General features: G+C 45.1%; 3 protein-coding genes across 5 annotated transcripts; 2 read left to right on the forward strand and 1 right to left on the reverse strand.

The window, feature by feature from the left end:
* The first annotated feature begins 1,186 nt into the window (after positions 1–1,186).
* Positions 1,187–9,938, forward strand: LOC112228944 (dipeptidyl peptidase 3). Its single transcript, XM_024394755.2, has 18 exons — positions 1,187–1,410; positions 1,941–2,277; positions 2,482–2,571; positions 2,660–2,797; positions 2,919–2,993; positions 3,067–3,157; positions 4,445–4,575; positions 4,714–4,844; positions 4,960–5,018; positions 5,112–5,306; positions 6,920–7,032; positions 7,157–7,249; positions 7,527–7,589; positions 7,813–7,937; positions 8,127–8,247; positions 8,408–8,587; positions 8,720–8,882; positions 9,060–9,938. The coding sequence occupies exons 1-18, from the start codon at positions 1,367–1,369 to the stop codon at positions 9,200–9,202; spliced, it is 2,292 nt and encodes a 763-aa protein (XP_024250523.1). The 5' UTR covers positions 1,187–1,366; the 3' UTR covers positions 9,203–9,938.
* On the reverse strand, positions 9,917–17,380 carry LOC112228939 (ras and Rab interactor 2). 2 transcript variants are annotated; one of them, XM_024394746.2, is made up of 10 exons: positions 17,120–17,380; positions 15,590–15,784; positions 15,397–15,511; positions 15,209–15,281; positions 14,780–14,871; positions 13,586–14,635; positions 13,127–13,435; positions 12,889–13,020; positions 10,916–11,082; positions 9,917–10,714 (listed from the first exon to the last, which is right to left on the reverse strand). In XM_024394746.2, exons 2-10 carry the CDS (start codon positions 15,782–15,784, stop codon positions 10,400–10,402), a joined length of 2,448 nt encoding a protein of 815 aa, XP_024250514.1. In that variant the 5' UTR covers positions 17,120–17,380; the 3' UTR covers positions 9,917–10,399. The 2 variants fall into 2 exon arrangements, with proteins under 2 accessions (XP_024250514.1, XP_042165698.1); XM_042309764.1 differs by lacking the exons at positions 15,209–15,281; positions 15,397–15,511; positions 17,120–17,380 and having other exon boundaries at positions 15,590–15,725.
* Positions 17,381–17,830: 450 nt separating this feature from the next.
* LOC112228951 (RNA-binding protein 4B) lies at positions 17,831–23,576 on the forward strand. Of its 2 annotated transcripts, none has more exons than XM_024394767.2 (4): positions 17,831–17,927; positions 18,798–19,167; positions 20,509–21,409; positions 21,500–23,576. In XM_024394767.2, the coding sequence occupies exons 2-4, from the start codon at positions 18,810–18,812 to the stop codon at positions 21,792–21,794; spliced, it is 1,554 nt and encodes a 517-aa protein (XP_024250535.1). In that variant the 5' UTR covers positions 17,831–17,927; positions 18,798–18,809; the 3' UTR covers positions 21,795–23,576. The 2 variants fall into 2 exon arrangements, with proteins under 2 accessions (XP_024250535.1, XP_024250536.1); XM_024394768.2 differs by lacking the exon at positions 17,831–17,927 and adding an exon at positions 17,934–18,040.
* The last annotated feature ends 2,222 nt before the right edge of the window (positions 23,577–25,798 follow it).

Genomic DNA, 25,798 nt, shown 5'->3' on the forward strand with positions numbered 1-25,798 from the left:
ATTTTCCCTGACACCCAAAAGTAGTCGTTACATTTTTAATTCTTAGCAGGACAGGAAAATGGTCTAATTCACACACCTATCGAGAGAACATCCCTGGTCATCCCTACTGCCTCTGATCTGGCGGAGTCACTAATCACATGCTTCGTTTGTAAATTATGTCTGAGGGTTGGAGTGTGCCCCTGGCTATCGGTAAATTTAAAAAACAAGAAAATTGTGCCGTCTAGTTTGCTTAATATAAGTAATTAGAAATGATTTATACTTTTCCTTTCGATGCTTAATTAAGTATATTTTAGCAATTACATTTACTTTTGATACTTAAGTATATGTAAAACCAAATACTTTAAAACCTTTACTCAAGTTGGATTTTACTGGGTGACTTTAACTTGAGTCATTTTATATTAAGATGTCTTTAGTTCTACTTAAGTATGGTTATTGGGTACTTTTTCCCACAACAGGATGTGTCTATTTTTGTATTTTGTATGATGTTTTTCCTCGCTCAATACCCCGTAATGCAGTATTTACATTGGATGCCGACTGCTTTTAAACCCCACCGAAGAAGGATACTGAGCTCACAATTTGACGTTCAGACTGTTCAGAACCGTCCACAAATAGATCAAGTACCTAGTGATGTGAAACCGAGGCTTTCTGAAGCCTTTGTGGCTTTCAGCAAATTGTGCCAAAAAACGGTTCATTACGCAGTTTTAAACACAATCGACATTAGTGACATCTGCTGGTCAGCAATGAAAAGCAGGGGTTGATGTTCATACAGAATTGTTTTCAACAATATATCTAAAATCTATAGCCTTCTATCAGTTACCGTACAGGTTCGCACCTTCCATTGTGCTCCCCTTTTTTGTTGTTACTGTGAATCCCTTCTTTTTTGTTCTCAGAAACGGTGAATGTATGGCATTTATGTAGGATGCGTAAGGCACACGTTTATACTTTACTCAATAAAACGAATTGTTTGAACAACAATGTGATGAAAGTGTATTTTCACATAAAACGATTTTTCAAATGAATATGCCTTAATCTTAATTCAACCCCAATCCCTGGTTGTGCTAGAAAGCCCAACACCCCTTGTCTAACCGTTCAACTGACCCTATGAAAGAATCCTAACTGAATGATTAAGTGTCCAGTAGAGGTCGGTGTGTGAAAGCAAAGCACCGGAACCACGGCGAAATCTCGCGTTTGAAGAAAAGAAACACGTGATCAAACTGAGCTTTGGACCTAATTGATCAGATGATAATGTAACTTTGAAACGAGCATCAGTACTGTACATTGTTGTCGGATCACTAGTGCTTTGAAAACGTAATCGGAGCTCCGGTACCGATCGTCCCATCAATAAATATACCACAATCACTGCTGGATGTTTCGTTGTAACGTGATTCAAGGCTTGCGTATTTGGAAGAGGTAGCTACACACTTTTTTTTTATGTAGCAAGCTACACAAGGACTCACAAAGCATTAGCTAGCTGACTGACTACTGGTAGCTAGCCTTGTCGAACACACGTGGTTTTTGTAGGTAACGTTAGTTATAAAAAATATATTTGGTATAGGTACGTGAAGCTAGCTGTTAGCCTGTGCATAGTTGGATAGCTAGCTAACTGCTATTACCATGTGCTACTGTTAGATCATTGAAATTGTTTGTGGTTACCAATTTCTCTAAGTGTATATTGTATATACTTGGGCGTCCCCTACTTTAGTTTGCTGGAAAGTTTAATCGAACTAACCTGGCTTTCGCTCCCAATTGATGGCACCTACTGTAACCGACATACTAGCTGTCTAGTTAGTTTTGATTGCAATGTATTTTAGTTGCCGCTAGGAAGGATGCTCGAAATGTGTCACTTGACGACTTGAGACGTAACCTGTGTGTAAATCTACCCATGCAACTACAACTATTTCTTAATGCTAATAATACCATGCATTTTTGTTGACATCTAGCTACACATTCTCAGCTGTGAGCGTTGCGTTGAAAAGGAAGCCGCAAGCATCAAGACTGTTGTTCACCATGGTGGACTCTCAGTATTACCTCCCCAATGACATTGGGATCTCCGCGCTGGACTGTACTGAAGCGTTTCGCCTGCTGTCCCCTAGAGAACAGCTCTATGCGCACTACCTCTCCAGGTCTGCCTGGTATGGAGGACTGGCTGTGCTGCTGCAGACCTCGCCCGAGTCTGCCTCCATCTTCGTTCTCTTACAGAGGCTGTTCCGCAAGCAGCCACCAGCACAGCTGGGGAATGTGGCTACTGCAGCTGGACTCAGTCCTGAGGAGTACCAGGTAATGCACCTACCCACAGAGCCTGGAGAAAGAATGAGTCAAACAATGTATACACCGTAGAATTGGAATGTCTAACCACACCCAGATGGTACAGGCTCAGCAATTCATCAGGTGACAGTGCACAGTGAGCCTGTTGTAATAACATGCATCTTCTGTGTCTCAGCCTGACTTGAGATAATAATAGCTATTGGTTTTTTTTGGCAGGCCTTTCTTGTTTATGCTGCTGGTCTCTATGCCAACATGGGCAACTACAAGTCATTTGGAGACACCAAGTTCATTCCCAACCTACCCAAGGTAGATAATCCTCACTTTTTTTATGTCTGAATTATAAAAGCCTTGACGGAATGCTTATGTCCTCTAATAACCACACATTGCGGCGTAGGAGAACCTGAAGGCCCTTGTGTGGCAGAGCCAGGCCTTCCAGGACAGCCCCAGTGAGATGGAGGCCCTGTGGGACAGCTGCTCCACCCTCCTCTACTCCCTTGAGGACAAACAGAAACAGCTGGGCTTGGGGGACAAGGTAAGACCTCCTGGTGTCAAACACTCACCTCACGTTTGCCTTAGGTGGTGTTGGGTCCGCTTAAATAAATCCTATGTACTGTAGCTGTTGATAATGATGTCGCTTTGTTTCTTGTCCGCAGGGAATCACCACGTACTTCTCGGGGAACTGTTGTTTGGAGGACGCCGAGTTAGCTCAGAAATTCTTGGACTCAAAGGTGTTTGTTCGCGTATTTAAGTTTGTTGTCTTGTGTTCGGATTGCAGGATTTAAAGAGTTGTCTCCCTTACAGAACCTGAGTGCCTACAACACGCGATTGTTCAAGAAGAAATCCGAAGGGAAGAGCTGCTATGAGGTGCGCCTTGCGTCTGCTGTGCAGGAGGGTGAGAGTTCCTTTTTCCTTTAAAAAAAAAAAGCTATGCAAATAAAGACGCTCTATAAATGATGTCAGAGCTCAACCTCTGAGCTTCACAGCTCTGTATGCGTTTTGACTGACGGTCATTCTGAACTTAAGCATCCTCCAGCATGCGACCAGAAGTTGCACCCATCCCTCCCGCTAATCGGGCAACTTTTGCACATCGTTGATCTGAGCGAGGGCAATGCTGTACATCTTAAGAGGACCCGATGTATTTTGAAAGATGAGACGTTGGCAAATTCAAATAAATACCTCTTTGATGAATTGCAAGCAAACCCAAACAGCGGTGAGTCGAGAAAATGCACGTCACATTTCCTTATCGTAAAACTCATCACTGCGTTTGATGTGCAGTTTACAAGATGACGTGGCGTCATACCCTGGGTTGTTCTGAACAGAATGAGCCTGTTTGTCTGTTGTGATGATGGGGAACACGCACTTGACCGCACGCTTGACGATTTTCTATGCCCGCCAAAATTGCGATCTGTTTCTCTGAATTGCCCCGTGAAAGCTTTAACACTGTAAGATGGTATTTTATAAATTAGCTAGTCGTTTTGGCAATAGAACAAACATTCAAATGATGCCCACCTGACCCAGGTCGCGATTTTTGTAGTGGGCCATTTTTGGATTGTGTAAACAACAACGATAATTGTGTGATGGCGGAGATGCAGGGTTGTGTTCCAAACAAAACGACTACAAGTGTTCTTGCTCGAGTTCCTCAACGGCACACCTAGGAGAGCTCAAAAAAAGCACCTTATATTTAAAGACTCATAAGTGCATTGAAGTTACTTAGGAACTGTAGAGAGAGGTGTATATGTGTGGCCCTTGGAGACACCAGTTTGTCCTCACACTCAAACCCCTTGTCATTTGTTTGTTGTCTTATGTTGCACCAACCTGACATTTTCCAGGAATTATCTTATATTACTGAATGTATCCCAGAGTATTTTCGGATTTCGTTGTCAACAAATGCAGCGAGAGGTACAGTAAATGTAAAATGCACATTAAATCAAGTGCAATGTTTGGATTCAGTCTTGATAGGTGAACTGTTGTCCTCAACTTTGGTCCAATCATTTTCTGATCATCTCAACTGTTCCCTTTTTTAAAAATCGCTACCATGTTTACGTAGTTCATATTTCTTCTGTAAGGAACATCTCAATTTAGCCCTATCCATACAGGCCAATTCCTACACGTGTAAAGGGTTGACGTCAGTAATGAGTCCTCTCTTTTATTAAATCAATTTTCTCTGTCATTGCTCTAGACTGTGCAGTGGATGGGGAGGGGGAGACTAGGTGCGGCAGATATAACTTTGAGGACCGTGTCTTCACGGTTTCCAGGGGAGACTATGATCACCTCATGAAGAAAGTGAGCGAAAATCTGGAGAAAGCTAAGGTCAGTTCAAACAGTATTTTAATTAAAATGTATGTTCATCCCTTATCGACGAAAGTACGTGACTCAAAACTACTAATGCGTCTTAACATGCCAAGTTTGGTCCCATGCTGGTCCCATGGTCTTCTCTTTTAACGGAAGGACCACGCGGCCAATGAGAACCAGAAACGAATGCTGGAGGAATATTCGCGGAGTTTCACCTTTGGGTCCGTGGAGGCGCACAAGGAAGGCTCTCGTTTCTGGATCAAAGACAAGGGGCCCATTGTGGAGAGGTGAGAGAGCGCTGCCTTTCAGATTTGGCCTTCTGGTCTGTGGATCACAGAAGCAATCCCTTCCCCTGTCGTTTTTTTTCTCAACTTGATGTTTGTCTTTTCCTTTCTCTTCTAGTTATATTGGCTTTATCGAGAGCTACAGGGATCCCTTTGGTTCCAGGGGAGAGTTTGAAGGTACAAATTAAGAGGCAACGCACCCCTATTATCATTACGTGTTTTTGAATACACTTTTGTGATCGCATCGGGGTTTGTCTCCTCTTTCCTCAGGTTTTGTTGCCGTGGTGAACAAGGCGATGAGCGAACGCTTTGCTAAGCTGGTGAGCTCAGCCGAAGTGCTTCTGCCAGAGCTGCCATGGCCAAAAGACTTTGAGAAGGACCGCTTCCTCCTGCCTGACTTCACCTCCCTGGACGTGCTGACGTTCGCTGGCAGCGGCATTCCAGCGGGCATTAACATTCCCAACTGTGAGTGCCACGTCCGAACTGACTCTTTATTCAGTTAATATTGACACGGCCGATCCACACCGCATGTTGTTCGGGTCTCGAAAGGATCTCTAATGACTTTGGCTTAATGTCGGTCAATTCCATGTGAAAAGGACCCACGAGCACCAATATGTGAAGTTTATAGGAGCATGTCAAATGAACGTTGAGTCTATGTTTTTGGATACATTTTTCAGCCATTTTCCATCTTAAAACTTAAACGATGGCTTTGATTTGTGGTCAAACAGGAAAAGGGTTCATAGAAAACATCCACCAGAGATGTTAAAAGTTATTATTGTCTTAAAAGTTATTGCAAATGCATCAAACCACCATGTTGAAGACCCCCTTGACAACTAATATCGACACTTCCGTTTAGTTTGAGAAATGATTTGCCTTCTGTGAGAAACATTGTCATTCAGTTACCAAAAACCAACATCTTTAAGATATTTTCTCATTTCTGAATGAAAGTTCACAAAGTAACAAGTAAAGGTAGACCTACCAATTAGTGTTTTTATTCATATATTTTATTGTTTATGAATTTAGTGATTCAAACTCAAAATTCTGTTACCGAATCGGGAACAGAATTACTGCATCTGAATTGGCTAGTGGGAAATCATAGTCACAAACCACAGTTAGGTCACCTGGTACTCTCTCGCTCTCTCTCTCGTACCTCTCTCTCTCTCTCTCCTGGATCTTACTGACATTTAAAAGTAGTTGAAATTTGGTCAGTCCGCCCTGGCCCTGTTTTCAACACGTCCACAGACATACATTTTTGGTCCGACCTTGATTTGGTTCAGATTTGATCCAGTCACCAATCAAAGACGTCTGTTTCCTGACTTTGGACAGCACAGCGAAACGGAGTACTGTAAAGAAATGTAGAGTACAATATAATGTACTGAACTTTACTGTACTGTGTTGTCCAGACTTCTGAAACATAGACCTCTATGATTGGTTCAGATTGGGTCCGGACCAACTACGTTTGGTCTTGTTTGGGGCGGAGCTCATTAGAATAATAGCCAGGGTGTAGAATAATCCCCATATATGTAAAGGATGTCATTGTGTATTTCTACCTTTTTTTCTTTCTGTACATATTCAGGATACATCACCATGAAGAGAATAGCATTTATATCCGTAATTATGCATTTCTGTATAGTACAGATCAGTGACCCATAATGCAATTCTGTTACCGTAATTCTGTTACTGGGTGTAAATCCACTTCACTTACTGTAGTTCGATAACCAAAATATTTGTTGTTGTTGTAACTCGAGGTGTCATATAGCTCACACCCCATTATTTCTGCAGACATCTTGGGATCTTAATTCAGAGTAGATATTAAACCGTTATTAGAAAACGTGGTCGTGTAAAAACTGAGGGAGTTTTCATCGTCAGTCTGTTACCAAACTTTGCACCTGCACATTTTTTCCAGTAAATGTGTTTCTGGGGGAATCGTGTACATCTTTCAAATAAGTCCTAGTGCATAGTTTTAAGGTTTGTTAAACATTGATATCAATCTTTTTTTTGGGGGGGGGGGGGCATTTGAATTCTGTTACCATGGAATTATGCCTGTTATCTCCGAGTGTGTGTCTGTGTTTGTCTAGATGACGATATCAGACAGTCGGAGGGCTTTAAGAATGTCTCCCTGGGAAATGTTCTGGCTGTGGCATACGCTACCCAGAAAGACAAGCTCACCTTCCTGGATGAAGAAGACAAGGTAATCAACTTTCTAACCATGACCTCCGTGCCATACCAAATAACCACGAAGACTGATGGGGGGGATACAATTATGCCCATCAGATCTTTTTTTTCCTTCAATGGTCTCTGTCTGTTTCTTTCAGGATGTGTACATTAAGTGGAAGGGGCCCTCCTTCGAGGTGCAGGTTGGCCTCCATGAGCTGCTGGGCCATGGCAGTGGAAAGCTCTTTGTCCAGGTGAGAGAGAGCATTCTCCATTCATGTTCATGGTCAGTCCTTGCATCTATAGCCCTTTCTATGAATTTGAGTGTTTACGTTTCTCCAGCTCAATCGCCCAGCTGTTCACCACAACAGTGGTGGGGCGCCACCGTTTTATTGTTTGAACGGATTGCCCCTTTAGTGTGTTAAAACGTCTGGTTTAAAATCCATTGTGTTTACTGTTATGTAGTCTCTGAACGGGGGATGCACAGTGCTTTGTGACTGATTGTGTTTTTTTTACGTGTTATGTGTACAGGATGAGAAGGGAACTTTCAACTTCGAGCAAGATAATGTTTGCAATCCTGAGACTGGAGAAAAGGTGAGCCTCAGTCATTTGGGATCATACTTTTATTTATTTATGTATATTTTCTTTATTCTTTCGCTTTGGTCTCGAGAATGATTTTGAGAGAGCGTGATGGATTGTTGTGGTTCAGTAAACTATATTTTTTAAGGCTGATGATCGTGACCAATGTTAAAATGTCTGGTTGCCGATGAAGGGGTTTAAGTGAGTATTGGTGTAGAGTATGGTTTCTGTGCTTCAGATCACCACCTGGTACAAAGGCAACGAAACATGGGACAGCAAATTCTCCACCATTTCTTGCTCCTATGAAGAGTGCAGGGCCGAGTGTGTGGGGCTCTACCTCTGTCTCAACAAACACGTGCTCAGGTCTGTTAATCCGTGCTCTGTGCTCTGGTCTGCTAATCTGGGCTCTGGTCTGTTTAGCCGTACTCTGGTCTGTTTAGCCGTGCTCTGTAGTCACTAAACCTAAATTTTTAATATAAAAGCCGAATGTATTAACGGTGATCTTATGTGGGTCAGGACGCTCTAACGAGGATGTTGTCCCTGGGTTTGCAGTATCTTTGGCCATGAGGGTGAGGATGCAGAGGAGGTGGTGTACGTCAACTGGCTCAACATGGTGCGCGCTGGCCTGCTGGGACTCGAGTTCTACACCTCCGAGAGCAAGAGCTGGAGACAGGTCAGCTACACTAAAGTTCAATCATTTACGAAGTACATCATCCTCACTTGATCATGCTAGCTTTCTGACTCTATAGCTCATTGAATATCTTCCCCACTGCCTGTGTGTGTGTGTCTTATCCCGCTGTGTGTTTAACTAAACCCACTGTTCTCTGTCTCAGGCCCACATGCAAGCTCGCTTTGTGATCCTGCGGGTGCTCCTGGAGGCTGGCGAGGGGCTGGTGACCCTGAAGGAGAGCACAGGAAAAGATGGGTGCCCAGATGCCCTTATAACGCTGGACCGCAGCAAGATCCACACTGTGGGCAAGGGTGCCATCGAGAGGTTCCTATGCAAACTACAGGTACAGCTGTAGAAGGCTTGGAAATGTCTTGATCGTGGCTGGGATTACCGGGATAGATGATCAGCCATCAATATTCACAATAAAAGTTGAACAAAGTTTACATTTTGACCCATTATTGTCTTGTCCCTGCAGGTCCTCAAGTCCACAGCCGATGTGGAGGGAGGCAGAGCTCTGTATGAGGGCTACTCGGCCGTGTCCGACGGTGGTTCTCACAACTTCCTGTGCCTGCGGGAGACGGTTCTTCAGCGCAAAGAGGCTCGCAAGATGTTTGTTCAGGCCAACACAAGGGTCAAAGGTTAGTCTTCCCTGTCTTAATGCCAAGAGGGTTATCCACATTTACATGGCACAGCTCTTCATGTTTAACATCGTCCTACTAAGTGGTCAACCTTCACGGAAAGACGGTGTATCACCCTAAACCATTCTACTGGCACACGTGTCCTTGGAATTCTTGTTGCGTGTTTGTCTGATGCAGGTGACAGTGTGGAGCTCGTGGAATACGAGGGCAGCGCGACTGGACTGATCTGCTCTTTCACAGAGCGGTTTGCCGACGATGCCGAGGAGGTGGAGGCCCACCTGCTGGAGCTGAACAAGAGGGATGCCCCCTGCTGGTTCTGAGTGAACGGTGCAGATACACAGCCAGAGCAGCGCTAAGACCCAGACATGCTGCCGTCATGCCCACGCCCGCTCCTGACTGAGACACGCCCGGCCTGTGTGGACTTGTCATAGGAATTGATCTTTCGGTGCACTGTCAAAATGAATTTACAAATCAGTCATGAGTGGAATGCGCAGGTGGTTATGGCTGTGATTTATGAGCCTAGAGACATTCTTCGCCCTCAGAGGCTCAGTTTGTAACTACATTAAGCCCTTATCGTTATGCAGTTCTTCATTTCCCTCTGACGGTATCAGGAAGGATAGGAACGGTGTAAGCAATGTCATGCAAATTTGACAGCTGAAGGAACTCAAAAGTTCCTAGTGGTAGGACCTTGGAGTCAGTTTGAAACGAGGCCAGGGTGTAGAAAAGAAAAGTGACTCAAGGGGACCATACACGGTTCGCCATCAACTAATCTGTCAATCTAGTCTAAACCACCATATTAACCTTTTTATGTCGACACATTTCAATTGCTGTTTGTCTTAGAGAAAATTGACCATTTTTCTTTTTAAAGTCCCTCCCAATAATACTACTCATTGGGTAAGTTGTTTGTCCCTTGTGTCCAGGGCACTTGAAGCACTACTGTGACATGGTCAAAAGCAATGCATTTGTGAAAGGGTAGACAGTACTGCAAATTCTCTTGGTGAGGTTGGTAAGAAACAGCCTGTACAAAAATAAAATATAATTTTTTTGTTCTTTTAATATCAATGTCTGTTCAGTTTGTTTCTCAAGCATTATTAAAGGTATCTCAGGGAACTTGTGTAATGAGCTGCAATGAACTGATAAACATTGAAATAAGGGCATCGCGGAGTGCCTGGACACAGCCCTTAGCCATGGTAGATTGGCCATATATCACAACCCCCCCCAAGGTACCTTACTGCTATTATAAACTGTTTACCAATGTAATTAGAGCAGTAAAAATAACTTTTGTCACACGTGGTATAGGGTCTGATATACCACGGCTGTCAGCCAATCAGCATTCAGGGCTCGAACCAACCAGTTTATAATTTACACTTAGGGAAAATGGTAAACAGAATGTCTAAGGTACTTTGCAATATCCACCCAGGCAAATTTTCATTTAACATATTTTAAGAATAAAGCACGAAGCAAGTCTTTCTTGCAGTTGAGTGGGGTTTAAGAAAACGTTCACAACGCGTGGGTACTCAAGGTGATTCCACAAGGTCCACAGCCGCCTCTCTTGTTAGTTTGCAAGTCTTGAGTCCATCATGTTTGGCTTTCTGGTATATGAGGGGTGTTCCACTGCTGCCTTGGCCCTGTAGGTCCTGGATCTGGGCCTGGGCTGGGAGGGCTTGAATCTCCCCCTCACTCCGCCAGTACAGCTTGTACAGTCCTGGGTCATCCACACCAAACTTAGCAGCACAGAGCTGGGTCAGGGCCTCCCCACTAACTCCTGCCCTCCACTGCAGGGTTTTTATCCAGCTGCTTTCTCCATCTTGAAACAGAACCTTGACAAACCTCTGCAACACACAATTAAAAGAAAGTTTCCCATGAGAACAGTTCACATCAAAGCAGTCCTACTGGTCACTTTGGGATACAGGGATTTCCAACTGTCACATATAATTCCAAATACCTTAGGTATGTGTTGGTTTCTGTTTAGTGGTAGTGGTAGGTGTGTAATTCTATACAGCATTGGTGCTAATAAATCATTTGAGTCGTACCAGTTGCTCTTGTATTTTTTTCTGGCTCAGAGCCTGGCTGCTCCGGCGCCGACTCCAGTCTTTCAGGGAGTCTCTGGCCCCCTGGGTCAGCCCGCTAGAGGGCATTTCTTCAGGCAGGCTCTGGATCAGGCACAGGCTGGCATACACACTGGTCAGGTAGTACCCACCTAGTACAAACATTGCAACACTGGATTATGATGGCTATTTGGCATCATATACTATTTGAAATATTTCACATTTAAAGCATAAATACTTGTGTATATACAGTACCAGTCAAAAGTTTGGACACACCTACCTACTCATTCAAAGGTTTTTCTTTATTTTTTACTATTTTTCAACATAGAATAATCCCGAAGACATCAAAACTATGAAATGTCACATGGAATCATGTATTAACCAAAAAAAGTGTTAAAATATATTTTGATTTGTTTATATTTTATATTATTCAAATTAGCCACCCTTTGCCTTGATAACTTGGCATTCTCTCAACCAGCTTCACCTTGAATGCTTTTCCAAGTCTTGAAGGAGTTCCCACATATGCTGAGCACAAACTATCACAATTGGGTTGAGGTTGGGGGATTGTGGAGGCCAGGTCATCTGATGCAGCACTCCATCAATCTCCTTGGTCAAATAGCCCTTTCACAGCCTGGAGATGTGTTGGGTCATTGTCCTGTTGAAAAACAACGATGGTCCCACTAAGCGCAAACCAGATGAGATGTCGTATCACTGCAAAATGCTGTGGTAGCCATGCTGGTTAAGTGTGCCTTAAATTCTAAATAAATCCCAGACAGTGTCACCAGCAAAGCACCACCACCCCATGCTTCATGGTGGGAACCACACATGCGGAGATCATCTGTTCACCTACTCTGCATCTCACAAAGACACGGTGGTTGGAACCAAAAATCCCAAATTTGGACAAAGACCAAAAGACAGATTTCCACAGGTCTAAAGTCCATTGCTTGTGTTTTGGCCCAAGCACGTCTCTTCTTATTATTGGTGTCCTTTAGCAGTGGTTATTTGTAGTAAATGGACCATGAAGGCATGATTCACGCAGTCTCTGAACAGTTGATGTTGAAATGTGTCTGTTACTTGAACTTATGTGAAGCAATTTATTTGGGATGCAATTTCTGAGGCTGGTAACTCTAAAGAACTTAGAGTCTTCTTTTCTTGTGGCGGTTCTCATGAGAGCCTGTTTCATCATAGCACTTGAAGAAACTTTCAAAGTTCTTGAAATTTTCTGGATTGACTGACATTCATGTCTTAAAGTCATGATGGACTGTCGTTTCTCTTCGCTTATTTGAGCTGTTCTTGCCATAATATGGACTTGGTCTTTTACCAAATCTTCTGTATACCACAACACAACTGTTTGGCTCAAACACATTAAGAAGGAAAGAAATTCCACAAATGAACAAGGCACACCTATTAATTGAAATGTATTCCAGGTGACTACCTCATGAAGCTGGTTGAGAGAATGCCAAGAGTGTGCAAAGCTGTCCTCAGGGCAAAGGGTGGCTACTTTGAAGAATAAAATATATTTGATTTGTTAAACTTTTTTGGGGGTTCCTACATGTGGTTAGAGCGTTGGGCCAGTAACTGAAAGGTTGCTGTTTTGAATCCCTGAGCTGACAAGGTAAAAATCTGTCGTTCTGCCCCTGAGCAAGGCAGTTAACCCACTGTTCCCCGGGCGCCGAAGACGTGGATGTCAATTATGGCAGCCCCCCGCACCTCTCTGGGTTGGGTTAAATGCAGAAGACACATTTCAGTTGAATGCATTCAATTGTACAACTGACTAGGTATCCCCTTTCCCTGATTACATGGGTTATTTCATAGTTTTGATGTCTTCACTATTATTCTACAATATAGAAAATAGTTTTTAAAAAATGAGAAAAACCCTGGAATGAGTAGGTGTGTCCAAACTTTTGACTGGTACTGTAGTTGTGGTTAACGGTTTGGTCGTTTTCTGTCAGCCTTACCCTCCCCTGTCAGCCACGATGACTCCAGCAGCTCCATCATGTACTCCACCTCCACAGACAGCTCTGGCATGTTACACTGTACAATGACATAGGACAGGGCTGGTAGGAAGTCATCCGCACCGAATTCCTTGCCTGCTCATGGAGACAAGACAACTTTACCACGAATGGAAGGGATAGCAGCTTTTGGTTCTGTAAGGTTTATTTCTTTACCATGTTCTCTCATAAAAAAATCCCTCACCTGAATTGTCCGTCATGGCTTTATAGATGAGCTTGCAGACCTGCAGTAGCAGCACAACCTTGTCAATGGGCGAGTAAGCCCGCCTCATGAGAGCTAACTTCTGCCGCACCTTCTCCACACCGGCAGCATCCGGCACTCCCACCCGCACTCCAAAACACTCCAACGGGGTCTTTCCCCTGGCCACAGCCAGGCTCTCTGCCATGCTCTGGGTGGAACCGTCTCGCTCATGCAGAGTTTGCAGTGTCCTGTCTATCTGTCCCTTCAGAGGTTTCAGCACACAGCGGAACATGGCTTTCTCCAGCACCAGGTCTGCACACAAACACACATTCATGAGGTCACATGTCATTACCTGTAGAGGGAAACATGGTAGCAATAGTTGTATTTAAAATTACTGAGCATATTTTTACTGTTTATTTGACTTATGCCTGCTGTTTGCATTGGGGATCAATGTTGCTGTACCTTTTTCATCATCAGGCACCATGGTCTCAATTGGGGGTTCTAGGTCTCCACAGTCCAGCAGGAAGGTCTTGGCCTGGGAGAGGAAGAAGCGAATGCCCTGCAGTAGCTCTACGCTAGATCTCTGGCACTGAGGCTTGATCGCCTCCCGCTGCTGCCTGAGGAAATCCTGCACCAGGACACCAAACGCAATCCTCCTGTCACGGGACAGGTCCTCCACCAGCCTCGCCACACGCTTCTCTGGCACGAAGAAGGACACGAAGACTGCACTCAGCTTGCGCAGGACTGAGACGGGCTGGCGTGGGGGTAAGGTGCATGGGGGTGAGGGGTTACTGGTACCCCTGGTGAGGGGAATTCGCTCTGAGCTCTCCTCTGCCTCCTCCAGGCTGCTGAGGGAACTGCTGCTGTCCAGCTCACTCAGGGAGGGAGCATACCTCTGCTCCAGCAGGAGACCCACCTCCTCCTCACCTCCTTTTTCATGGGCCAGTCCCTGCAGGAGACCTAAGGGCACATGGTAGTCCTCCTCTGCAGTGGGAGACAGTGTGGGTGTGACCCTGGTCTTCTGCGGAAGAACTGGAAGAACCAAGCATGGCTGCAAATAGTCTGAGTCCTCCTGGAAAGGTGCTGTCCCTCCCTCACCCTCCACTCTGGCTTCCACTGCTCCACTGGCCCGCTGGACCTTCTTGCTCTTAATATTTTTCTTGGCCAGCAGAGGTGGGGGAGGTGGAGGGGCAACTGGTGGGGACAAAGGGCTAGAGTTCTCAGTCGAGACACGCACCTTGAGGCTGCGCTTGAACTGGTGGCGTTTGTGCAGTGCAGGATGGGATTGCAGGAAGAGTGGGTTGATGAAACAGAGAGCCCCTTGACCTGCTGCCCCACAGTTCAGCTCCCGGGGGCTGCGTGTTTGGATGGGGCAGAACTCCTGGAACAGGGTGGGGCTCTCCTGGGGCGTGGCACAGTCCTCAGGGGTGGGGCTAGGGGGCAGTGGTGCCGCCTCGACTGGTGGGGGCCCATTGCGTGGACCTCTGAAGTTCAGCTGGGAACTCCAGAACTCTGAATGAAAAATAAGCAAAACTGTGTCAGCATACTTCCTCAACGCTATCCTTAACGAGTGTACGGTACACAATGGCAGCTAGCATTACAACGATTGCCATCATCTTGGTTGATCAGACCTCTGAGCCACTCTGTGGTACCTACCCACGCCCATGTGTGAAATGGACTCCAGCTGTTTGTGGGATGAAGCCTTGACTATGGCCTCAGGGAGCTCCAGTGGGAAGGGCAACACATCCCTGAAATAGACAGCACATGGGTTTTATAAACAGGTCTAATTCTAGTAGGATATGATTTGGACCAATAATGAGAGATAATGCAGATCTAGATGGATAACACTGGTTGACATTAGTTGTCTAAATGTCCTAAACCCATTCTACAGTGAAGCCAAGAATCACTGCTCTTTATTTAGCTTTACGTATCAGCCATCAAGGCCATCGGGAAACAGCAGTGTGCGGGTTTCTTCTTTTTTTTCTCATCTTATTCAACTGTTACCATGCACCTGCAACAAAGAGAGCTCAGATGTGCAAGTGCCTTTTGAGTTTTGAACTGTGAAGCCAAGTAAAAGGCCCATACCGGCTAACACAGTAGAAGGCAATGAGCCGGAAGAGGTCAGGGAAACCGATAGCCGCTTTCTCCAAAGAGAAGGCTGTGAATGGAAGGGAGACGGAGGAGCAAGAACAAGGTCATTAGTTAAAATCCCTTGTTATTCATATCAACAGGCTGTAGAAACAACATCCCTGCCTTGTTCTTTCATCACTCACTGGAGTCCACTTCGCGGAGGACAAATTGTTTGACAAAGGAGGGAACGCTGTCGTCTGCAAGCCTGACACACAGCACTTTCTTCTGCGAGGTGTTCGACTTGCGCACCAGAAAGGTCTACGGAAAGGCAGAGATATACACACTTAGGTTGTGTTTTGTGTGTGCGCGTCAGTGGGGTGTGCGTGCGTGTCTCACCCCAGGCGGCTCCCGTTGTAGGATGTGCAGAGCGGTAGCAGAGTTGATGGACAGCTGCAGCCAGACGGGGTGTGTGAGAAGCAGACGGTCCAGCACACTGATGTTCTTCAGGGAGCCACGCTGAGGACAAGCCCGCCTCTCTCCTACCAGCTCCCCGACCGGCTCAGGGAAATCATACACCGGGTCCTCCTGCATCTGTGGAACAGAGTGTACAGCTTGCACAAACAGGTACTGTATGGTATCTATGCACCATGCAGTTATGTGGTTAGGCTTTAAGGACAAGTTGCCACAATGATGCTTCCCATTCTGCTCTTCATCATACCAATGCTTCGGAATCAGCACTCTTCCTGTTCCCTTCTGGTGCCACTAGCAGGCATCATGTCATGACGTGCCCTGTGTTCCGTGCTGACCACTACTTCTCCATAATTTTGGGAAACTCCCACACCCTATTCCTTCCTCAGAGTAATCTGGAAGGTGTATGTCATCAGAGTAAGACTCACCACAATTGCGAGGGTGTTGTAACGTGTGCATATCCTAAGGATCCTACCATCAACAGTGAACTTGCTAGGACTGAAGTATAATTTTGTGTTCGCTTGTTAAACCCTTTGAATGTGAGAAGGTGTGGCTATATTTTAACAGAGGTGGTTTATATGCACAGACTGTTATTATGGGAAATGACAGGATGTCTATTCCTCCAACTTCCCTCCAGGGATTTGCTGCTGCTGTATAAGACAGTCCTGAGTCCAACACAATATTTGAGAGAAGGGGTGGTGATGCTGGCCGCCCAACTTCCCGCTAGAAGTTTGGCAAGTCTAGACTTGGTGAGGTGGTAGAGACAGGCACTGAAAACACTCCAAACCTACTGAGCCGTGTGCGAAAATGCAAATCTAACTTTGAAACAACTCAGAGGTGCAAGTCTATAATGTAAGGCAGTATCTTCAATTTGAATTCACAATAATGCAACAAAATGTCCAGAATGAATAGCCTATACCAGAGCCCACGTTTGAACCTCATGAGACTATTGTAATACTGACAATAAAACAAATGTGACCTGACAGGACCTGAATATATCACCAGAACTACATAAAGTTGTAATACCAAACAAGCATTTTTATTATTGGTTTATTACTGGAGTTATACCATTTTTTTTATGTTGGGGAACCACAGGTGAAAAATATAGGCATAATTAACCGTCGACTATATTGTAATAACAGACCATGAAATCAAAGGTTATTTCAGTAAATAGAACATTTTTATTTTGTATCTTTTTTTATGATAATAATACATTTACACCATCATATTTGTGGACATGGTATTGGCCTCCAACGTACTCCACACGTTGTATTTACTGACACGATCTGTAACTCTGTAAGAGGTAACTCTGTAAAACTCTGTAACTTCCGTGATATGTACTCTTTTTACATACCTTCAGTTAATCGGTGCCAGGTCTCGTGATTTCAGTAATCAAACAAAGATTCAACTGTTTCTTATTTTACACTTTAAAATAAATGGCAACATGACACAATTTACCTTAATCTTTCCGATCCCCTGTCGTGTGAGAGGTTATGCTGAATAGCCTGCTGTAAATTCCACTTAATCCCTGGATGTCCAAATGCCACAGAAACGTCTAAAGTATAGACAACTGTAATAGACCGAGATCTATTGACATGCCATGTTGGCGCTGTCTGGACTGTCCAGGCAGAGATCTCTCTGTGTAGCTGTGATTCAGAAGTTCCTCGCATTCCTCTGCTCTGTCTTCCTTATATTTTCCATTCAGTTTGGAGAGAAACAAACCTGGCTGGGACCAAGGCTAAATACGCATGCGCCCGTAACCACCTTGTGAAACATCTCCTGAATACAGTATTGTCAACGGGAAAATCGCCACTAAAACACAATTCAAATCTATTGTTTATTCTGTCCTTTGTGAAAGAGGGTTATATAATTCATCTGCATAAATGATTTCTAAACTTCTGAGTGGTCATCATCACCATTGTAAACAAATGTATGCAGCAGTCAGGAAACAGGTCAATATTTTACAGAACAAATGTCCGTTTAATTTGGCGCACACACTTTTGCAACGGAGACTTATATAGACAGACATGTTAAATGCAACAATAAGAAGGACCTAAATGGTTGAAACACTAAGTGGTAGCCTATTTGTTGTACACACCATTCAAACAATTTGCTCATGTTCTGATGCTCACATTGTAGCAAAAATATTGTAGCCAGCCTTGTGCAGCATTAAAATCACGGGTTCTGCTCCAGTCTGTTGTATCATACGTCACTCGCTCAAAGATCGGAACCGGATGTGGTCATTGAAAATATTGCACCGCGTTAGGTAAGATGGAAGCGCAGTGTGCTTCGCTATTTTTTTTTGTTGGTTTGAGTTAAACTATTGTTGTTTTTGTTGAACTCGGCAATTGTTATGAATACACAATGGAGTGTTAAAATGTACAGTATACTCTGAATTGTTGCAAATATATGTAACCGCTTATGAAAACAACGCGACGCAAGATTGCTAGCTTAGCTAGCCAGCAAGCTAACTTGGCTAGCTACTTGGCTAGCTACTAACTCCAATCCGCGCCGATTTGATCATTTTAGCTAGCGTGCCTAGATTTATCTTGTGACCTCGGCTAATTTATGTTTTGTAATATACAGCAGTTTCGAGTGATTCTATGACCATCTCATGTTTCCCGGTCTGTTGTTGCCAAGCATCTCCGAATTGATGCCACCTCGACTCGATAAGGGGGGGAGGGAACTAACAGTAACTAGTTGGCTAACTTAGCATTGCAAATGCTAGCTAGCAAGCTTTGCAAATGTTAGCCAATTAACTGAATCATTGCCAGCAGTTTATCTTCATGGACTAGTTTATCTTCATGTTTTAAAAATATTGTTAATTACACGTCACGTTCGATTAAACTACTATATTCATTATTTGCCTATAGAGTACACGTCCCTTTATAGTTCTGTCATTTTAAAAAAAATATAATTTAAGAACAAATTCTTATTTACTGACGGCCTACACCGGCCAAACCCTGGGCCTATTGTGCGCTGCCCTACGGGACTCTCAATCACGGCCGGTTGTGATACAGCCTGGAATCGAACCAGGGTGTCTGTAGTGACGCCTCAAGCCTTAGACCGCTGCGCCACCAGCTGAAAGATAAACTAACTTAGCTAGGTCAGTGACACCCTCCTGTTCTTTCCCCAGGTGTGCCCAGCCATGGAGTCGACAGATAAGAACAATGCTATAAAGCTCTTTGTGGGGAACCTGGCGTTGGATACCTCTCAGGAGGACCTGACACAGCTCTTTGGGCCATACGGACAGGTGGTCACCTGTAGTTTACTCAGGCAGTTTGCCTTCATCCACCTTCAGGGAGATGGTGCTGCTGATCGAGCCATAAGAGAACTGAATGGACGGGAGTTCCGAGGACGCAACCTAGTGGTTGAAGAGTCCCGCGGGCGGCCCCTGAACTCCACCAAGGTGTTTGTTGGGAACCTTAGTGCCATGTGTTCTGCTGAGGACCTACAAGAGCTCTTTCAGACCTTTGGGAAAGTTCTGGAGTGTGATAAGGTCAAAGGTGAGCCATGTCGTTTCCCCACACCTTTTCATGCATTTACTTTGTCTACATACAGCAAAACTTCAATTTGGTAAATAGACTAAATGTTCTTGTTTGTAGCTAGGTCTCCATCCACTTGTCATGTTTTTTTGTTACTTTTACGCCTTTTTCTCCACTATTTCGCGGTATCCAATTGTCTTCTCTTTGCTGCAACTCCCGTATGGACTCGGGAGGGGCGAAGGTTCCTCCGAAACACAACCCAACCAAGCCTCACTGCTTCTTGACACAGTGCCCACTTAACCCGGAAGTCAGCCGCACCAATGTGTCGGAGGAAGCACCTGGTGACCGTGTCAGCGTGCACTGCGCCCAGGCCTGCCACGCCACAGGAGTCGCTAGTGCGCGATGGGACAAGGACAACCCTGCCGGCCAAACCCTCCCCCAACCTGGGACGACGCTGGCTGCGACAGCCTGAACTCGAACCCAGAATCTCTAGTGGCACAGCGATGCAGTGCCTTAGACCAATGTCCCACTCTGGAGGCACGTCGAAAGATTGAAGCGAATAATATTCGCACAAAAAAATATGCCCATTTTCATGGCAGAGCTGTTTCCATCAGACTGGCTTTTTGCGGATAAAAAGCTGTGCGTATTGACTGCACATAAAAAGCACTGTCGTATAACTTCATTTGCCAAATTAAAAAAAACGAAGTTCTATGTGTCGCCAGCCCATTTTTAACTCTGATGGTTTTGCGATAATCAACCAATTTGCCCACTGGTCTTGGCATGTGCTCTCACGGGTAAAGTTCAGAGGGTACATGATGAGATTATGGACAAGAGCAGGATTATTTTTATTTGTCAAGAGTATCTCGATGTAATTGGCAGCCAAGCACCGATCATCATATTACCAGCATCAAATTAAGATATTTAATGGAACCACGCTGTGAAGTTCATCACTTATTTTGTCTGTAATGCTTTTTCACCTCATAGTAGGAGGGCCACGCAACATAGCATCGCGTGAATGGAAGTTTACTTCGCTATGATGGTTATTATACAAACTATTGGTAAAATAATATATATATATATATCCACCGTTTGTCGCACGCATTATACACACACACACACACAATTGTCGCATGTATTTTGTTTTGTAAACATTTAGGAAAGTGTACAGACAATTTGGGCGGCAGGTAGCCTAAAGGTTCAAAAGAAACACGTTTTTTTTTAGCTGTTTCTGTCAGGCTTATCGGGAGTTTATTTTTTATATTTTTTATAAATCCAACAGATACTTTCCTCTCATAAAAATAGTTGAATTTTGGTGGTTAAATTCATTAGCTCGCTGTGTTGTCCTCCTGTGCTTGTTTACAGCGAGGCTCTCTTCCTCGGCGGGCTATGCCTTTGTGCACATGGAGCGGAAGGAGGATGCGCTGCAGGCTATCGAGGCCCTCCATGGTACCACCTTCAAAGGCCGACCCCTCTCTGTGGAGCTCTCCAATGTGCAGCCCAGTAAACCCACCACGACTACAGCCAAGGTCCCCGTTATGAGTCACTATGCCACTGAAAGCCCCTCCATCAACCCTCATATGGAGCACCACCAGAGTCAGGCTGCTGTACTGGCTGCTGCCGTTGCTGCAGCTGCAGGTCTGCCTCTTCAGGTGCAGCAGAGCTTGCACAACTCTGTCTACAACACAACAAGCTTTGATCCCACCTACGCTGCGCTAAAGGGCATGACGGCAGCCAGCGCCACAGATGGTACTCCAGTGAGCCCTGCGGTCTACGGTGCCCTCGCCAGCCAGGTGTACGGCTCTGTAGCGGATCAGGTATATGACTCTATAGCCAACCAGGCCTCCGCCTATCAGAGTTCAGCGACACCAGACGCAGCAGGTTACAGTAACCAGTACGACAGCGCAGCTGGGGAGGCATCGTCAGCCCAGGCAGCTGGTAACCCGGCCTACGGCGGGGCCTCTGCTTTCTACAACGGTAGCTCCGCCTATGGCTCCACGGGGGGTGCAGACCCCACTGCCCAGGCCATCTTTGAGGCAGCACGGGCCCGCTTCTTCCAGCAGGGCCAGCAGGTTCTAGCTGAGCAGCAGGCGGGGACTAAGTCAGGGGACCGGGACCGCAGCCCAGTGCGGCGCTCCGCCCCTCTGCTGCCTGACCCCGTGCCCCAGCCCTTTCCCCAGCCACGCCCCAAACGCCGTGCCCTCCTCCCAACACCACCCGGCCGACCAGAGGACCCTGCGGCTGCTGACGGAGACCCCATTGCCAGGTACGTGATGCACCTCTGAAAAATGCCTTGATATTTGCACATTTTGGGGCAGTTTTGATATTTTGAATGTGTTATTTTTCTCAACTTCAGATGCTATGCAGAGTACTATCAGCAGGTCCAGCAGTACCAACAGTACCAGCAGTACCAACAACAGTACCAGCAGTACCAGTATGGCTACCCACCACCAGCCCCGACCCAGATGCCCCCCACGATGGCCACCCATCAGATGCCCGTGCAGGCCCCGCCCCCGACGGAGGCCCCACCCCCAGGGCCTGCCACCTACGCCCCAGCTAGAGCGTATGAGCCACCTTCATCACACAAGGAGCCCCTCCTCCGCCGCCCTGACTACTCCCACCTCCACATGCCAGAGCCCCCCTACCGATAACCCTTTAGATTGCAGTGTGTGTGTGGGTTTTGAATGTTGTGTGTGAGAGTAGTTCTGGTCCGACTGTCCATTTATAAGTCCCCTGTTCTGCAGCTTTTCGTATCTGAACACATTTCTAACTAGTTAATTTGACTTTATTGTAGGCCTGGTCTTGATAAGAAAGCTGCCCCACAAAACAGTAATCTGTATTGGGAAGTCGTTATGGTAGTTTCTTCTTGATTGTGTATTGTCCTGGGTGCTCTTTAACTAAAAGTAATCCTTATTCATCCCCTACATTTTAGTTTAGCAAAACAAATTCTCAAATTTGCAAGAATATTCATCCATACCAGAGGAGTGCCTTGTTAAAAGCCTAGCTGCAATATTTTGTGTGTGTGTGTGAGAGCATGGAAAGGAGGTGCCCAAATCAATCCATGAATTTTGCTAGCAGGCCCTTGCCTCTATCCTCGAGGTGACCTTTAGCTCCTTCAAATTTAACCATTAGTTCACGTGTATAGATGAGAAATTTAATTTTTCCATTGGCCAGATTCCATTTGTTTTTATTTGTATTGCCTTCATCAAAGACTTAATATGGAAAGTCAATGTTCCAATAGGTTCCAGCGTAATGTAGATATTTGGGTAATAAAGTGGTTATTGGGTTTAGCGCTTGTGTTAAAAAAAATATTTAAACCAAGGGGCAAAGTAGCTTTACATAAGGACCGGTGTGAGTGCATGTATGTATGTATGTGTGGGCATGTGTAAACCATCTAGGGGAACAATATAAGCGTTTTTGATAAGTCACTTTTTATAACAATCACAGGAATACACACACACACACACACACACAGACCTCAGTCATCAGTCTTTCTCTCCATAAAGTGTGGTGCTGGGGCTTTGGGAGAGACACTCGGGTGCTTTACTGCACCGGGGAAGAAAGGGGGGGGGGGTCACTTTTTCCTTGCACACAGCCAGCCTCTGGGGAATGTAGTCCTTGCCCATGTCTCACATGACCTTCTGTTAGATCTGATCAAACCTCTCAGATAGAAAGGCCAACAAAGCAGACCATTTTAGTATCTGATAGTCTAGCTTCAAACTCACATTTTCTTGGAACTAGTTTTTAATTTGCAGCCTGTGATACATGAATGCTTTCCTCTATTTGTATTATACCATGTATACTATCCTAGTGACTTTTAACTGGTTTGACCTCTTGGTCTAAACGTAAAATGGAGATGTGGCAGGTGCATGCGGAGGGCTTCCTTCAAGCATGCCTTTCAGGATCTGAGGGAATTCAACTGCCATTTTGGGCCTCACCTTCTTTTCTCCAAAGGACAAAAACGAGTGGGCTTTTCTCACACACAGTACATTGTGTGGTTTGACGGGACGAACTTTTGACGGTTTTCTTTTTCTTTGTTTTCTGTTGGTTGAAGTGAACTTCCTGTGCGATCGTGGTAGTCATATTCTGTAAGCGTGTTTACTTCAATTGGACCACCAAATTCAGGAAGTGTCTCAAATGGAATGTGGAGCCATTAGGCTCCCCAGGTTTGAGCGAAAACATTTGTTCCTATTATTCAGTACCTAATGAAACGTTACACTTCTCAAGCTTAAGTAATGAGAGTGATTTGGTTGGAGAACAAAGCAGCACCCTGCGAACTGTAATCTTTCAAAATTAAAATGGGAAATGTTAGCCCCATCGGCTTAATTATTAGACATGCGATTAAACTTGCTGTAAAATCGTTTCCATGTTTTTTCAAAGGATTTACTAATTGTTTCAGCCTTGCACGTCTAAATAGAAACAGAAGGCGAGAAGTTGCTGCTCTTACATTCTTGATTTTTAAAAATTTTCTATGAACTGTGACGATAATTTTGAACCGGTCTCAATTGGGCTCTACCACTTCATTACACCTACACTACATGACCTAAAGTATGTGGACACCTGCTCGTCTAACATCTTGTTCCAAAATGATGGGCATTTAATATGGAGTTGGTCCCTGCTTTGCTCCTGCAACAGCCTTCACTCTTCTGGGAAGGCTTTCCACTAGATGTTGGAACATTTGCTGCAGGGACTTGCTTCCATTCAGCCACAAGCGCATTAGTGATGTTGGGCGATTAGGCCTGGCTTGCAGTCGGCATTCCAATTCATCCGAAAGGTGTTTGATGGTTGAGGTCGGGGCTCTGTGCAGGCTAGTCAAGTTCTTCTACACCTATCTCGACTAACCGTTTCTCTATGGACCTTGCTTTGTGCATGGGGGCATTGTCATGCTGAAACGGGAAAGGGCCTTCCCCAAACTGTTGCCACAAAGTTGGAAGCATAGAATCATCTAGAATGTCATTGATTGCCGTAGCCTTAAGATTTCCCTTCACTGGAACTAAGGGGCCTAGCCCGAACCATAAAAAATGCCCCCGACCATTTTTCCACCAAAATTTACAGTTGGTACTATGCATTCGGGCAGGCAACGTTCTGGCATCCACCAAACCCAGGTACACCCGTCGGACTGCAAGATGCTAAAGTGTGATTAATCTCTCCAGAGAACATGTTTCCACTGCTCTAGAGTTCAATGGTGGCGAGCTTTACACCACTCCAGCCAATGCTTGGCATTGCGCATGATTATATTAGGCTTGTGTGCGGCCATAGAAACCCATTTCATGACGCTCCCGACGAACAGATCTTGTGCTGAAGTTTGGAACTCTGTAGCGAGTGTTGCAATCGAGGACAGACAATTTTTACCGCTTCAGCACTCAGCGGTTCTGTTGTGTGAGCTTGTGGGCCACTTCATGGCATTGTTGTTCCTAAATGTTTCCACTTCACAATAACAGCACCCACAGTTGACTGGGGCAGCTCTAGCATGGCAGAAATTTGACAAACTGACTTGTTGGAAAGGTAGCATCCTATGACGGTGCCACGTTGAAAGTCACCGAGCTCTTCAGTAAGGCCATTCTACTGCCGATGTTTGTCTATGGAGATTTCATTGCTGTGTGGCTGAAATAGTCAAATCCACTAATTTTATTGGGTGTCCACATACTTTTGTGTGTATATATAGTGTACCTCAATACTCAACAAACCTCATGTCAACCGTGGGTGTTGGGAAGGTCTTCAACTATTTTTGTAGCGTTGTAGACTACAGTTGCTTACTGGATCAGTTTTGATTTCTGTTAGGAAAGTATTGATTTGTTATATATGGCTTTTTGTGATGTTAACTGTAGTGCATGACCTTGTTACTTTTACTGCACTTCCAGCCATTTTCCCTTCTCGCTAATTATTACAGCTAAAATGGCTCCTGGGCCCCTGGATGCCATGTTGCGTGTGACGGGGAAGAGAATTAGAGTCGCGCAATGCCGTGGACGCAGTCCCCACAAAGGTAAAGCCCTCTGCCCCCGACCACGCCTGCACTTCGACCATACACTTCCCCTCATTGACCCCACTCCTGCACAACGAGGCACTCCATCTTATTATTTCTTTGAGATCTGGGATGCTGGAAGCCCAACCCGCCCAGTTCAGACGTAGGGGCCTGAATGTCTGGTCATGTCCCCTCAATGGAGTCCTAGTATGGCATATAAGGGTCAACTCCACCAGGCACTTACACAATGTAGCCTTTGCAGACTCACCTGATGTGGGTTTGATGTGACTAGAAATCATCCAGCCTTTTCATGCCTCTTTCTGATGCCATTTTCCATAAGGGAATTAGATGACCCATCTACAGTAGTCAGGGTTTTTTTTTTTTTCATTCTATTTGTTTTTAAAGGAAGTAATGAGCCAAATTGAAATGAGCCATTAATATAATGTCATTCAATAAACATTGAAGTAGTCCCTCCTAATTGAAATAACCTGTAGTCAAACAGATTTAGGAAACTATCGTATTGTAATTGAGGATGATCAGGCTGGGGTTTGCCGGAGTTGTTGCGCATGTTTGTGTTGTGGCATATTTTTCTGAGGTATTTCCAGCGAGACGTGCGTTCACTCTCAAAACTGAGGTGTTCCAGCTGTGCTTTGATTGGCTAAGGACGCAGTGGTATGCAAAAGGCCAGCTGAA

This window comes from Oncorhynchus tshawytscha, linkage group LG30 (genome assembly GCF_018296145.1).
Source record: "Oncorhynchus tshawytscha isolate Ot180627B linkage group LG30, Otsh_v2.0, whole genome shotgun sequence".
NCBI classification, from domain to species: domain Eukaryota; kingdom Metazoa; phylum Chordata; class Actinopteri; order Salmoniformes; family Salmonidae; genus Oncorhynchus; species Oncorhynchus tshawytscha.